At 43.7% G+C, this 14,881-nt stretch overlaps 1 protein-coding gene across 1 annotated transcript in view; it reads left to right on the top strand.

Moving 5' to 3' along the window:
* SATB2 (SATB homeobox 2) overlaps window positions 1-14,881 on the top strand; it is a 181,492-nt gene that overhangs the window by 70,266 nt on the left and 96,345 nt on the right. Inside the window, exons 4-5 of the mRNA XM_059393138.1 lie at window positions 5,924-6,050; window positions 7,231-7,354. Of these exons, the coding sequence (XP_059249121.1) occupies window positions 5,924-6,050; window positions 7,231-7,354 (251 nt within the window). The remainder of the gene's footprint in view (window positions 1-5,923; window positions 6,051-7,230; window positions 7,355-14,881) is intronic.

The raw sequence follows: 14,881 nt of genomic DNA, 5'->3' as shown, positions 1-14,881 counted from the left end.
TCCCCCAAAGTGATTGGCTTTCTAAAAACTTGAATCAAATATTGATGAACTATACTGTGCATTATCACCTCTCTCAATTTCATGAGAGGTTAATTATACTAAATAGAGGTAAATAATACTAATGATATGAATTCTATATCTACTGAGAAGAATATTTGATTTCCTTGAGATAGGTTACAAACGATTAGAAATAACAAACATGAACACAAACCTCTTTTTTGAGATTTCTTTTTGTGATATATCAACTCTTTGACTCTGGCAGAATACTGCATTGAGAGAGTAAAAAACTGGTTTCCATTACTGTGTCTTTTTAACTTTAGACAAAAATTGCCTCCACTCCCAACCTAATTTTATGTCAGTAATGAGGAATTTACCTACAATCACATTTTGTTATTTGGTCTGAAGGCATTACACAAAGAATGCATATAGGTCCTCTGTATTTTAGCAAACAGATTTGTCTGGATAGAAACAATTTTATTTATATTGTGCTCGATTCAATCATGTTAACATTTTTATGAATTTAAAACCCCAAATAAAGTCCCATAATTTGTGACTCAGAGACCTTGAAACTGCATCTGTAATAATCCTCAGCACAAGGCGTTTTGTAAATGTTTGCAGATGATAATTTCCTTGGAAAGAGGGAAGACGATTTGGGAAATGTTTATGTCTGAAATGGCACTGTTGTGAGAGATCGTTTTTTTCTCGAGAAGTCTCAAGTGTAGCTGGCTTTTCAGTCTCTTGGGCCTGTTACCTGTTCGGTCTCGTATATTTCGTTGTTTAAATATCAAGACCTTGTCTGATGTGTGACTGTGGATGAACCGTGACCAAGCTCTCCAGAGGCCCATCGTGTGGTTGAGCACTGGCACATGAGCAGAGCTGAGGAGAGTTTTTGGTCCAGTAGCTAGAAGACTTGCCTGGCTTTCATCATCTGATGTGCTTGAAAGGGCTTCAGCTCGCTTCCAGGTATAATACTTACCCCTTGCTGTCCTCCTGAGGATGAGCCAATGCTTTGGGGAGAAAAAACCCACAAAAACCCAAAAAACGCTTCACAAACTGTAAAGTAACATAAAAGGGTATTGTGATAAAGTAAGTTCTTTGTAAGATACACAGACTGACCAAGAATATTTGCTGTGATGCCATGGAGAGAAAAGGCTGGGCTGATCAGTGTTGGAATTATTTTCAGGGAGAATTTGAAGAATGTGTACTATTTCTAGAAATGAATGTTGGGCATCAGTGCTTCACAGTAAGAGTGTGAAGTGTATTCAGGGAAGAAATAGGAACTGTCATTTATTGAGCATTTACTGTGTGCCTGGCTGGGCTGGAGGGGTATGTGTGTGTGTAGGTAGTACTACCTAATGTAATCATTAGTTTTCACTTTTCACATAGGGGTTGTAAAGCCTACTCACAAAGTATGAGGGCTGAAAATTCTGTGCGTATACTTACAGATAGGCTGTTTTCATTGAGGTTTCTCCAGCACAGCAAGTCAGATATCCCCAGCAGGCCCATAGCTTGTTCTTTCTTCGTGTTCCTTGACCACACTGTAGCATCGGGTGGGGTCTCTATCCTTCCGTGGAGGGAGCATGGAAGAGGCTATTAATAGTTGTATTTAGACACATCCGTCTGGATTGCTCAGCTCTATCGCCCCCTTAGACGGTTGCCTTCGTTTAATACACCTGTATTTGCTGTCGATGAACCTTCCTATCACTTTGCTTTGGTGGTGTTACGTCTACACTAAAACACTCCCAAGGACCTACTTCCCCCCCAATGTTTACTGAGCATTCACTGTGGGTCAGTTCTAGCATTCGATTCTCATTCTCATTCAAAGCCTCGTGACCCCCCCCGCCCAGGGTAGACATTGCTTTTATCCCCATCATACAGATCATGGAAACAGAGACTTGGAGAGAGACGCAATTCCGTCAAAGTCTCGCAGCTAACAAGCAGAGAAGGCTGCTCTTTGACTCCAGGCCTCGCCCCTCCCCTCTGACCCAGTGTGCTTCTGAGTCGGGCATTCAGGGCCTCTCAGAGATGGAGTCAGGCTCTTTTCCAGTCTTCTGTGCTTCTCACTTGAACCCCTGTGACTGACGGGGTACTGAGGAGACTGAGGGCATAGTATTTGAAGTGAATCTGGGTTTAGTCATCGACTTGGTAGGACCACTCAAGGCAAGGCAACCTTTCTGAACCTCCATTTCCTCTTGGAAAGAGTTGAAAAATAAATATCTAGGTGGTGAAAGTCTGATGGAGAATTGGGCATGAACTTCTGGTATACCTCTGGTGGTGCAGGAGCATGCGAGACTGAAGGGAGCGAGACTGTTGTCATGTTTTTGTTCCTTTAAAGTAGGGGAGATCTGAACCCACTTGTAGGTGAGAGGAAAGGAGACACCGAGGGGCAAGGATGGAAGAGATGAGTGGGGAGGAGGCGGCGGCAGGGGGAGGAGAGGGAGGGACTGACTGAGGCTCAGTCTGCCTTTCTGATTTAAAATAAGGAAGGCCTTTTACAGGCACATGACCCAATTAAAGATCAAAAGATAATGAAGTCATTAAAAAAAAAAGAAAAAAAATCGAGTCATAAGTTGACTATGTCTTTTTATAAAGAAGCATTAAGAATGTCAAATTATTGCTGTAAACAGCTAATTGTTGAGATTCATTATATCCAGGCTCTGTACTAAGGGCTTTACACTTACTCTGCACAGTATTCCAATGAGGTCAATACTTTTATTGTTCCATTTTATAGAGAAAGGATTGAGGTATGGAGAGATCCAGGACCTGTCACAGTAGGCGGAGGAACCAGGGTGTGAACAGAGCAGTGTCACTTGGAAGCCTGCGTTCTTAGTCACCGTGTGATAGTGCTTCCCAGCTTGATCTCCTCAGTTAACATTTGATTTTTAACCAGAGTAATATTTCTGTCTATTTGGTGTTGGGAAAGGAAGATTGATCCCAAGGGATGTATTTCCAAAGGAGGGTTCATACTTTAGACAAAGTCCCTGTTTGGAAGGAAAGGTTTTTAAGAAAGAGTTATGCCATGTCCCTGCCTGCTGGAGGAGAGCGGCCTTCTAGACATAGCTGTGCTAGCAAATCCTGCACTCAGAGCCTGGGAGAGTGTCGAGCAAAGAAAGTGACTCCCAGGACCATGCATGTTATTCAATATGGTGTGAAAAAGAAAAAGCACACGCTGCTTCCCATCGCCTGAAAATAGCACGTGTCAGCAGCTCTCTTCCAAGATGGAGAAACCAACCTGTAGCAGCTGCTCCCTGTGGAGGTATGGAGTGTTGTGAGGACACCTGTGTGTGTCTCATTGCAGCCCAGACAAGTCTCCTTCAAGCTCATCAAGGTGGGGAGAGAATTTTCCAAGTGGAGATTACTATTTCCAGTCGAGCGATTTGTTTGCCATTTCCTGCAGAGTTCCATCCCCCAAACCCTTTTTTGTATTGAGGTACAATTTGTGCACAGTAAAATGTGTGCATATTAAGTGTTGCATCTGATGAACTTGACAGTTGTTATGCCCATGCAACCAGCAGCCAAAGCAAGAAAATCTTCTTATGTTTCTTTCTAGTCAGTTGCCCCTGCTGCCTGGAGGTGTAACCACTTTCTGACTTCAGACCCCATAGATTAGCCCTGTAGTCTTGCCTGTTCTTGTATCTTGTGTCATACAGAGATATTCTCTTGTGTGTGACTCCGTTGTGTCTGTTCTCACAGCGGAGCACTACTCAGCAATAAAAAGGAATGAACAGTGACACACTCACAGCAGCATGGAGGAACATTCTCTAGCTTTGTGCTCGGCCGTCGGCCCAAATCGTGGGCTTCATGTCACCTTTGTATTCTTTTTTTTTTTTTTTGGTTTTGTTTTCTTTTAAAGATTTTATTTATTTATTTGTCAGAGAGAGAGAGGTCACAAGTAGGCAGAGAGGCAGGCAGAGAGTGATGGGGAAGCAGGCTCCCTGCTGAGCAGAGAGCCCGATGCCGGGCTTGATCCCAGGACCCTGAGATCATGACCCGAGCCAAAGACTAAGGCTTAACCCACTGAGCCACCAGGTGCCCCCACCTTTGTGTTCTTAGTCACCAGAACGACCCACACAGTCGGCTTCTTCTCCTTGACTGTCACAGGGGGCCATTGCTGACTCCATTTTTCCCTCTTTCCAATCTCTTACAATGAAATATACCACGTCTTTAGAATATGGTTGATTGATACTCAACTTACAGGCTATTGGGATAGTGATTTTTTAGAAGGAATTTAAAATTATGTAGTGATTTAAAAAAAAAAAGGAAATACGTTAGACACGTTATATGTCTGTCATCTTTTTAAGTAATTTTGAAATGTCGGGAGGAGTCAAAGACGCCAAGCCGCTGACCCGGCGTCTCACGGCGGCTGCCCGGTGGGCCCTGGATGCTCATTTCCTGGCTACTTTATGCCGCGTTGCTGTGCACTTTTCATTGTCATGAGAGAGAACGTTAGCAAAACTATCCCCACAAGAAAACAGCTTTTCTTGGCAAGTGGAATGTGACTTACGGAGCCCGAGCTGGAGACATACGGTGCTATGAATGAGAGCTGTTTTTGCTTTACTGGATCGGGGTCCAGGCGCTATTTATACTGCGGCATATTCAGCACCAGATTGTTAGATCTTAATACTGAAACAGTGCATCATTTTAATATTTTTGTTCTGTTTATTCCCTGTTTTCAAGCATTATGTCAAGCATTGCGCATTCATTTATTTCATCTTGGACAGGACGTGCCCTGACCAGAAAGTTCATTTCCTGTCACTGGAGTTCTACTCCACGGCCACAAGGCATTATTTTGCAAAGCTTTTAGAAGTTCACTTGGGTGTACAGGTGTTCTCTCTCTTTGATGATAAAAAATATTTTGAAAGAACAGTGCAGTTGGACTCAACTGTATCGTCAAAAAAGAGATTCTGTTCCTTTTCTTTTCACTAAAACAGCTGTTTCTTAGGTGTGACAGTTTTGGCCATCTTGGGGACCGTTGGGTTTTTCATTACCTACGAATAAAAATGGTGTTACAGTGTGTTTTCGAATGGGTTTTTCTTTATTCTTCTTCATCAGTGTTAAATGTGCCCTTATGCGCCAGATAAGATGGGTTCATCTAATGAACAAGTTCGCACTTTCAGCACGTGTTGCTGAAACTGTCTCACAAATCTTCTTGTCACAGGGGTATTCCTAAAGTCACTGCTCTTCGTAGCCCAAGTTTGACCAGGATTTTTATTCTCTCCGTTGTCATGCACGTTTACCATGTGCAGCAGGAAACCCACAGCGAAATGGTGCTATTGTCACTCTAAAAAGAGCAGAGGAATACAATTTAAAAAAGGAAGTCGAAGGCATCTCTGCTATTTCTGATCTGTGGTCAGTCATTGTGCCATTGGAAAATAACCCCCCTGCCTTGTGAAACACGAATCTGGAAATGAACTCGAACTGCTTCATCAGCTCCAAATGCTGTTTGCACTGGGGATCACACCACAGTCAGGATGTGACTGTGTGTGTGCTGAGCCCACACACAGGAATTTTCTTGTACAATTCAAAACCAAATCTTATATTTACTTAAGGCTTGCTTTTTTTTTTTTTTTTAATCTATGAAATCAGCAGTCCAGTATATTTAGCATCAGTCTTAAGTTAGAATGTGAAACAAGACTTTGGGGGAAGGAAGTATCCGTATGGTTTTCTAAGTAATTTAAGAAACAGGAAAACATAAAAGAACTGATTGTCCGTGATTAAACCTCATCCCTTTCATTTCCATCTTCCTGTATCGTTAACTCAGCTGTCAGCCAGAAAGAAATAGGTTATTGCACTGGGTTGTAAAATATTTTCTGAGTGGGCCTTGAATGTTGACTATTGAATGACCTCCTGAGCACTGAGCAAACAAGGAAAGAGTTTAATAAATAGCAGAAATGTGTTGACGGTGTTTTTCTTCTCGCTGCAGGAATCATCAAGCTGGGCAGGTGGAACCCTCTCCCCCTCAGCTATGTGACAGACGCGCCCGACGCCACCGTGGCCGACATGCTGCAGGACGTCTACCATGTTGTGACACTGAAAATCCAGTTACAAAGGTGGGTGTCTCTGGACCTAGGCCCTTCCTTACGCGCCCAGCTACTCTGTCCGTCAGAGTTGCTGCCGACACTGGCATGTCCTTTGTTTTCTAGACGTTGGATGAGATGAAAAAGAAAAAAAACAGGGGAGAGAGAGCAGGCAAGGAGGGACACTTCACCAGGCATCTTTGTCCTCCACATTCCAACTGTTTTATGTTTTGTTTTCAGAAGCAGTGAAGTGGGAACCTAGGGGGGAGCTTGATAAATCATTAAAAATCTGTGGCCCTTAAAGGGGAACTTTCCACAGCCCCTAATTTAATGGGTTCTCTGTTTAAATGCTTAACATACTATTTGAAGAATAAACACTTCTGCTGTTTTCAGGTGTGTGTTTTGAGGGCTGAGTTCTGTCCCTGGGTAGCAGGCTTACCGGGAAGGTGCTGGCACCGGGCATCTTTTTCTTCCCTTTCTGGTGGCTGCCTTAGGGGAGCACACTGTGTGGCCTGCAGAGGTTTGGGACATGATTCTTTTCAGGTACAGCATCCAGGACAAGTTATGCTTCCAAAGCATCTAGTTCTCTGCAGTGTCTTGTAGTGTAAAGTGCCTGTAAGTCATGGGATTTAAGAAATGCTTTTCCTTAGTGTTAGGGTTTTGAATTTGCTCATGTTGGAGAATTGGCACCTTCGTAGGCCCCCAACATCCCCATCCTTGTCTAGGAAGGCTTTAGTGTCCTCTCCCAAAAGTTACTCTGGGTTAGGAAGACAATGCTCCGAATTGTTCTGGGAGAGTGAAGAGTAGACCTTCATGCCTTGAATTTTAATGGACCGCTTGTCTGCATTAAACCTTAGGGGTGTCCAGTAATTAAACTCATACAGTGGAAGTTTATAATCACATTGCCTTGGTATTTTCATCAACAAACTGGAAAAACCATATTTTAAATTATTAGCAATTCTTCCCATCTGAAGTGACTATTCTTCGGCGAGTGTGAAAACAATCTTAAAGGAGCCGAGTTGGGCTCTGGGTGCATCCTGGAGAAGCAGTTTCGCTCCCTTTCCCTCATCCAGGGCCCGCCCTGGAGCCAGAACTTCAGCAGTTGTCCCCCTGCTGGCAGAGGGGCCGGCATGACGGTCGCGCTCTGTACCCTCTGCAGCCAGGGCCCTCCGTTCAGCTTTGCGCCTTGTTCATTCTTGTCCTGTTTTCCCAGTTGTTCGAAGCTGGAAGACTTGCCTGCGGAGCAGTGGAACCACGCCACAGTCCGCAATGCCTTAAAGGAACTGCTCAAAGAGATGAACCAGAGCACATTAGCCAAAGAATGCCCTCTCTCCCAGGTCAGTATACCCGAGTGGGGTTCGGGGGAACCTAGAAAGCCGCTGATGGGCGGTGAGGGAGGAGCGGCGGTCCTGCTCAGAGAGCTGTCTTCTGTCTTTTAGTTTAGTTACACCACACTTCAGTGGGGAGAAATGCAGAGGTTGTGGTGCTTTCTGTCATGGAGTGGAAGTTCTCACTTACCGAGGGCTTTGATGCCATGAGCAGGTATTAAAACGTTTCACATTTGCAGTCCTTAACCTCTCATGTATACCACAGGAGGTAGGCTCCAGGGTCTCTATTTTACAGATCAAGAAATCAGGACTCAGGGAAGCACTTTACCATCCTAAGCTTACTCAGGAGGCTCCGGGGCAAGTTGAGATTCGGATCTCCCCGGCAAAGTCTCAGGCTCCAGACCATCCCTTTACATGGTCAGTGGGAGGAGTCAACCGTGTCAGGCCCATCTTAATTATTTTTTACTTGTTTATCGAACGTTTCCCTTGCCAGCAAGGAGACAGGATCTTTACATCGTCGACATTTGTATAAATTCTGCAGTGGGTATACTGTGTGTGAAAGTTGATCCTGAGAAGAAGCGATAGTCCATGAACTCGTGAGAAACTCATACAAGCCACAAAAAGAAGAGGTAGACAGGAGAATAAGAGTGGGAAAGGGCTGCCTTTTCCATGTTCATGGGTGAGGGATCCACTTTTTCTAATGAGGAGGTAATATTTTGGTGGCTAGGGTCAGTGGCTTAGGACCGCTAGGACATGAACTCAGGTTGACATTGTTTCAAGCTATGAATGGAAATCCACTTCCTCTGTGAGTTGCTACACTTGATTTAAGACAATGGACTAATTACATGTCTGTCAAGTTCAAGGGAAGGTGACAAGAACCATAGAAACCCGATGTGCCCTGAGCTATGTTCTAGGATAATAGAGTCTTTGGGGGAAGCAGGAAGCCTGGTAGTTAAGAGCATGAATTCTGGAATCAGTTAGATATGGCTTTCAGGCCTCCATGACCTCACTTCTACGAGCCTTGTTCTTTGTCAGTAAAACCAGGAGAGTAATAGGAGGAGTAAATGAGATAAATCACATAAGTTCTTGGTCTGGCGCCTGGCATACAATGACGCTCCATTAATAGTATCAGCTATTAATACAGAGACACGATATTGTTGGTGTGAACTGAGTATTTCTGATGTGTGTCGTGGAGCATGTTTTGGACTTTAAAATCCTCTGAGATAAAGCATGCTATTCATGTTTTTGCTCCCAAACAGTCAAGAAGGCATGCGCTCACGTAGCGGTAGCTGGTTAGGAAGGAACACAGGTGTCTTTTGGCCATCAGTCGGGGCCCTGCTGTTGATCATACAGCTTGCACCTGGGCCATTTCAGTTCCTCTGTGTAGGTGGGTGTGTAGGTGCTAACACCTGTTGCTAGATTTTGATTTCTTCCAGGGTGATTGCTTTTGAAGTTCTAAAAATAAGATTTTTAAATTATTCTGACCATATGCAGGGATTGATAAATAACAGTTTAGGGGGAAAAAATGAAATCATTTGTCCTGAATTTCACAGTCAGTCACAAGTGATTGTCTCTTGGATTTACCCGGAAGTCAAAATGGGCTGTGCTTGGAAGTAGACAAGCTCCTAACTTAATATCACCAATTTGGAACTGTATCCAACGCTCTTAACAGCCAATGAGAATTTGGTCACAACTGATCTATTGTGATCATCAGTGTTAGTTACACCCGTAACATGCGGCTAGAGACGACGTTAGTGGAAAGAACCCAGATCGGGAGCTGAGAGCCCTGGCCGCCATCTTTCTTCTCTTTTGTTGGATGTGTGATGCCGGGCAAGCCCATCTACTTCTGGGGCCTCACTGAATTCCTCTGGAAACTGGGCATGACTGTACATGTTTCATATAATTTTCAGGGTTGTCTTGAGGCTTGAATGGGATCACCTTTACCCCTACTATAAAAACCTCTTTCTCCCCCATTTTCTATTCTCATTACTGGCTCCCCCGGCTGCTCAGCCTAAAAATGTTTCTTTTCCATCACTCCCAAGTTTGATCCTGTGGATTCTGTCTTCGTATCTGCCTCATAACCCTAACCTTTTTCCTGTCTCTGGCTTTCCCAACACCAAGATCTTGCCATTTCCTTCTCTCCAAGCTTCCAGTGACGGCTCCTGCCCAGCCAGAAGGAGGTGCCCACTGCTGACACGGCCTCTAAGAATTGTTAAGATGATACTGTCCAGCCTGATTTCTCACCAGAGCCACCACCTTCTTCCTTTTTCCTGCATCCTCTATGTGCTCCAGACACCTGGAGTTAATTATTTTTGAACATTTGCCATTGCTCAGATGTCACCAAAATATTCCTGAGGGTGGGAGCAACCTAACTGGTTCCTTCAGCATTAGAAGTCTAACAACGCAACTTCTTGTGTTATTTTTTAAAAATCGTGCAAAATTTATATTCTACTCCATATACTTGTATTTTTGATATTTTTAAAAAATGCCAAAGAAATTACTCTACCTGTTAACTTCTCCTCCTGTTCACATGAGACTGGCCTTCCAGGGAGACACACCGTGTTCCTCTCCGGCTTCCGTAGCCCCGTGTACAATGCCGGTGACTGATGCTTGCTTTTGCATTTGCGATTTCTCATGGCCAGCATGCAGGGGTAGCTTCTGCTTGATGAAGTTGTCTTGCACATTCCAGTTGGCAAGTCACTGCTGGGGACATACCCTGGCCTCCTGGTCTAAGCAGTTGCTGCTTCTGCCCTTGGGAGCCTCTCGTACACACACCTGTCGTAGTGCATCTCACAGCCCGTTGTCAGTGCTCCTGCGGGTTCTCCTCACTCGATCGGCCGCCACTCGATCGTTACTTTGTCAGCATGCGGCACCGTGTATGTCTTGGAAGTCGTTGTTACTCTGATGCAGGAGTTGCTCAGCTTGGCCTTATTTATCTCTTGGGAATCAGATAGTCTGATGGTGCAGATTGGAGGTGCAGGAAGGCTGTCCTGGGTATTGTAGGATAAGTAGCAGGTCCCGGGCCTCTACCCACTGGATGCCAGTAGCATGCTACCATCCCCCTTGTGCCCAGCTGTGACAACCAGAATGTCTCCACACATTGCCAAATGTCCTAGGAAGGGAGTAAATCACTCTTGGTCGAGAACCACCATGGTAATATGTTTAATGAATTAAGTCTAAAAATGTTTTAGAAAGTGCTATAAACTGTAAAGTTTTATTATGTTTATGGCTTCTTGGCAGCCCTAGAATGTTTTGAACTAGAAACAGTGAATACAGTAATTTGGTGGTCGAAGCCTGTTACATTTTGAATCAAACGGGGCTCAGTCCTATTACTTCAATTTGGGGGAGATTTGATTTAGGCTTCTGGTGTGCTGTGTGATTATGGAAAATCTTTGCGGGGTAGTCCTCAGTGAGCATGGACATGTCCTGTGGGCCCCAGCATTAATCCTACAGCTATTACCCCTACACGCTCTCGACTAGTCCCTTCAGTCGCATAACTAGATTGCATTTCACTGTGGGGATAAGTTCACCTATTTTGTTTGTGGTTGTCATAGGCCAGGGGCATGCATTTTTTAGGTTCAACCTACATAATGTGAAAAGGAATGCACTTTTGTGCTGAAATGGTGAAATAGTACTTGAACAGTGTATTCCACCAACATCAGCAGGGTCCCAGTTAGGAGTCAGGCGTTTTGCCATGGGGATGATGAGAGAGGAGTGCAGCTTTCAGCCTAGGAAGAAGAGTACTACTTACTTCAACAGGGGAAGTAGCAGGCACCTGGGTGGCTCACTCAGTTGGTTAAGCGACTGTGGCTGAGGTCATGATCCCGGAGTCCTGGGATCGAGTCCCGCATTGGGCTCCCAGCACTATGGGGCGTCTGCTTCTCCCTCTGACCTTCTCCCTTCTCATGCTCTCTCTCACTCTCTCTCTCTCAAATAAATAAATAAAATCTTAAAGAAAAAAAAGGAAAAGTAACTTACTGGACTATGTAAGATAGACACTGTTCAGGAGTAAACAAACGGTTTTGAAACAGTTCTTCCTTTTTCTCTCCAAACCAAACCATACGAGGTATTTCCTTACTCAAGTGTGGTGATTACATAAAGGAATGATGATTCAATGGCCAGTATATATTTTGTCCAACATCCCAGTGTTCTACAGTTCAAAAGAGCAGCCTTTGAAGGCAGAAGAAAAGTGGGAAAGTCCGTAAAAGGGCAACAATTGCAGGCTGAGGCATATATATTTAAAGGGAGAGAAGTCATGATTTTGCTGTTCTCTGTCTAGCTAGGTGCTTGGAAAGTATAGGTTGTATTTGTGTGTCTATGTATTTATTTTTGATTTCACCTTTCCAGATGTGTTTTAGTGCTCATGGCCTCTTCCTTTTCCTCTGATGTCCCCCTCACATTTCATATGAGTTTGTTTTCGTTTGAGTCACCACGTCCAGCCTCTCCCTCCAGCCGTATAGTCTGTGCCAAGCCTCCTAACCTTAGTCTTAGGTCTCTTATTAAATAGTCTCCTCTAACTGACTATTCCAATTTGGAAATGTTATGAACACATCTTTCTGTGGCTTACTTATATTTTTTTAAAGATTTTATTTATTTATTTGACAGACAGAGATCACAAGTAGGCGGTGGCGGTGGAAGCAGGTGCCCTGCTGAGCCGAGAGCCTAATGACGGGCTCGATCCCAGGACCCCTGAGATCTTGACCTGAGCCAGAGGCAGAGGCTTAACCCACTGAGCCACCCAGGCGCCCCTGCTTACTTATTTTTTACTCAAGGAAGGTTTAAAAGACTGAATCCTAGGTCCTCTAGGTTTTGATCCATTGACATAAGCAGAGCTAACCACCTCCTTGTCTACCTCATTGGTTATTTGATGACCAAATGGAAAGACTCAAGAGACAGTCTTGTTAACTCAAAATTGAGATGAAAGAACAAGTAATTTGCAAAGGCACACCCCTTCTAGCGTTCCCCTGCAGCCCCTGTGACAGAACAGGTTTTCTGTGACTCTAGATAGGTTTTTTTAAAGTTTATTTTCGTGGTAAAAATACATAACATGAAGTGTATCGTTCTAACCATGTTTGAGTTTGCAGTTTGGTGGCATTAATTACATTCAGAATGTTTTACAGCCATCACCCCTATCTTTCTCCAGAAACTCTTCACCACCCCAAACAGAAAGTCCACCACCATTATGTAGTAAACTTCCCATTCCCCTCTGCCCACCCCCAACCCCAGGTAACCTCTGTTGTATTCTCTGACTCTATGAATTTACTTGTTCCAGATGCCTCAAAAGTAGAATCATGGAATATTTGGTTTTTTATCTGGCTTATATCATTTAACATTTAGATATGTTTTTAAAGCAGCTCTGTCCCATGCCCTTACTGGAGGTTTTATTGCCAAATATTTGAGGAACAAAACGACTGGCAGTAGTTACTGAACCGGGAAAACGTTACAGAAGAGCCCAGCGGAAGTGTTTCCTCCATCACATGATAGTGATGTGGTGTTTTCACAGTCTTTTAAAGACATAGACTGTAGGATAATTATTTCTGCCATCCTGAGCAAGCCTTGCTCATTTGAGGGATCCTTAAAAGACCAACTTGAATGTACAATATGCTGAAATAATCAGGCCCTGAACTCAAGCAGCCGGTTGGGTTGGTAGAAGAAACAAATTGACCATGTGCTCACGTATAGACAAGAGGCTGATCACCGTGTGGACCAGTGTTGTCATTAACTAGTTGCCGACTGTCTGTTCCATTTTGTCTTAAATTCACGCACGTAGCGGGGATGCGTCCTGTCTTGTGTTAACCGGTTGCCAGCCGTCCCTTCCAGTCATTGTCATGTGAGCTTGTTTCTGTTCAAGGCCCAACCTCATGACTCTTGTTGAATGAAGGAGGTTTGCAGCTGACAGCTTGAAAGGAATCCCTGCCTGGGTCATGGCCGTGAACATGTGAAGTGATGGTGTGGAGGGGAGAGAGCAGACGCTCACGGACCCCCTGTGTTGTGCTAGGCCCCTTAGACAAGTGATCTCCCTGAGGCAGGTAGCGACATCCACTTTCACAGACGAGGGAGCCTCCAGCAGCACCGTAGGGAGGAGCTCTCCGATGTCGTCCCGCCGCACTCGGAGCCCAGCGGAAGTGTTTCCTCCAGCTAGAATGGCCAAGTTTTCAATTCTGATCGTATAGCTCAGAAATGGGGACAGAAAGGGAGAGCAGAAGGCTGCCAAGTACCATTAACTGAATTTTTCATGACAAAGTAATTTCTCCAGATCAGGTTTTTCCCTTTACTGTACTTGATGGACGTATCATTATAATCTCATGTTTAATATGTAATTTAGCATACCGCAAAGCAGAATAAAAAGGCTGAAAACGAGCAAAAAAATGCATATATTATTCATGGCCTGCATCACGCTCTCTCCCCCGTAGACATGCTACGAGATGCCAGCTTCTCTCCCCACCCTGACGCTCTTCTTGCTGAGACAGGGCGTTCCTACTGACAGAGAGTGTAACCATTCACTTTGGTTTTAAAATGTTCTTTTTTATAGCAAGTGTATTATGTATCTGCAGCTTAGCTACTCTTAGTAGAACACTGCTTTTCAAACAAATAAATCCCGCTAAGCCAAGGAGAGTGTGGTAAAGGATATCCAGTTATTTTATCCTCCTTTTCTTGGGGAGGAGGAGGGAGTGCTGAGGTCTCTGTCTTTCACATGTATTGTACCAATCGTCTTAATCTGTGTTTATTGTTTTGCTCTTCCTATTAAGGCTTAAACTGTCTCTAGTTTCCTTAGTTTTCTGAACTCCTTAATTAACTCCTGTAGGGGCCCAAGGTCACAACTTGATGTTTTGCTTTGGTCACACCTTGTATCTTCTTGGTCTGAAGAATCGTTTGCAATATCTGCTGTTGAGTTTGTACCAGCTGATGGAGGTGGTGGTGAAAATTTGCTTTCCCTTTGTAAGAGACCCATGAAATAATGTGGCCTGGTACTAGTGTCTTTTTATGGGGCTTTCCACTGCCATTTGACTTTGGACAAGATGCTTCATTCTGAGCTTCCTGGCTCTCATTTAGAAAAATGCAGCCATATCACAGGTGACATCTAGTCTCTGAGCTCCTCAAAAACAAACAAGTGAATTTAAAATTTGTCTCAGGAGCCTGAAAGGAAATCTATTTTTAGATAAGGGCATCTATTTAACTGTAGCAAATACTAAAACAATATATTTTATTGTCCAAACAATATATATTTAAAACAGTATAATCTCTTGCAATTTGGCTTGGTGCAAATTCAGATCAGCTAGTAAATTTTGATTCTGCTATATTTTAAACCCTCAAATACATAATAATAATAATTATTATTATTATTATTTTAAATAATTTTCAAATACAGCCAGCAAACTATGTGTCAGAGTGAATGCAAATGAGGAAGCCTGGATTTTATTCCTCATTTAAAATCTTTGTATTTAAGATGTAATGTTGAATTACAAAGAAGTCTGAAATTTTCCAAAAGTTTCTGTAGTTGGGAAGATGTGTTAAACCTTCCTATTTATTTTAACA

This window comes from Mustela nigripes, chromosome 3, assembly GCF_022355385.1.
Source record: "Mustela nigripes isolate SB6536 chromosome 3, MUSNIG.SB6536, whole genome shotgun sequence".
NCBI lineage: Eukaryota > Metazoa > Chordata > Mammalia > Carnivora > Mustelidae > Mustela > Mustela nigripes.
Note: the sequence above shows the minus strand (reverse complement) of the source record. Positions and strands in the feature narration are given on the sequence as shown.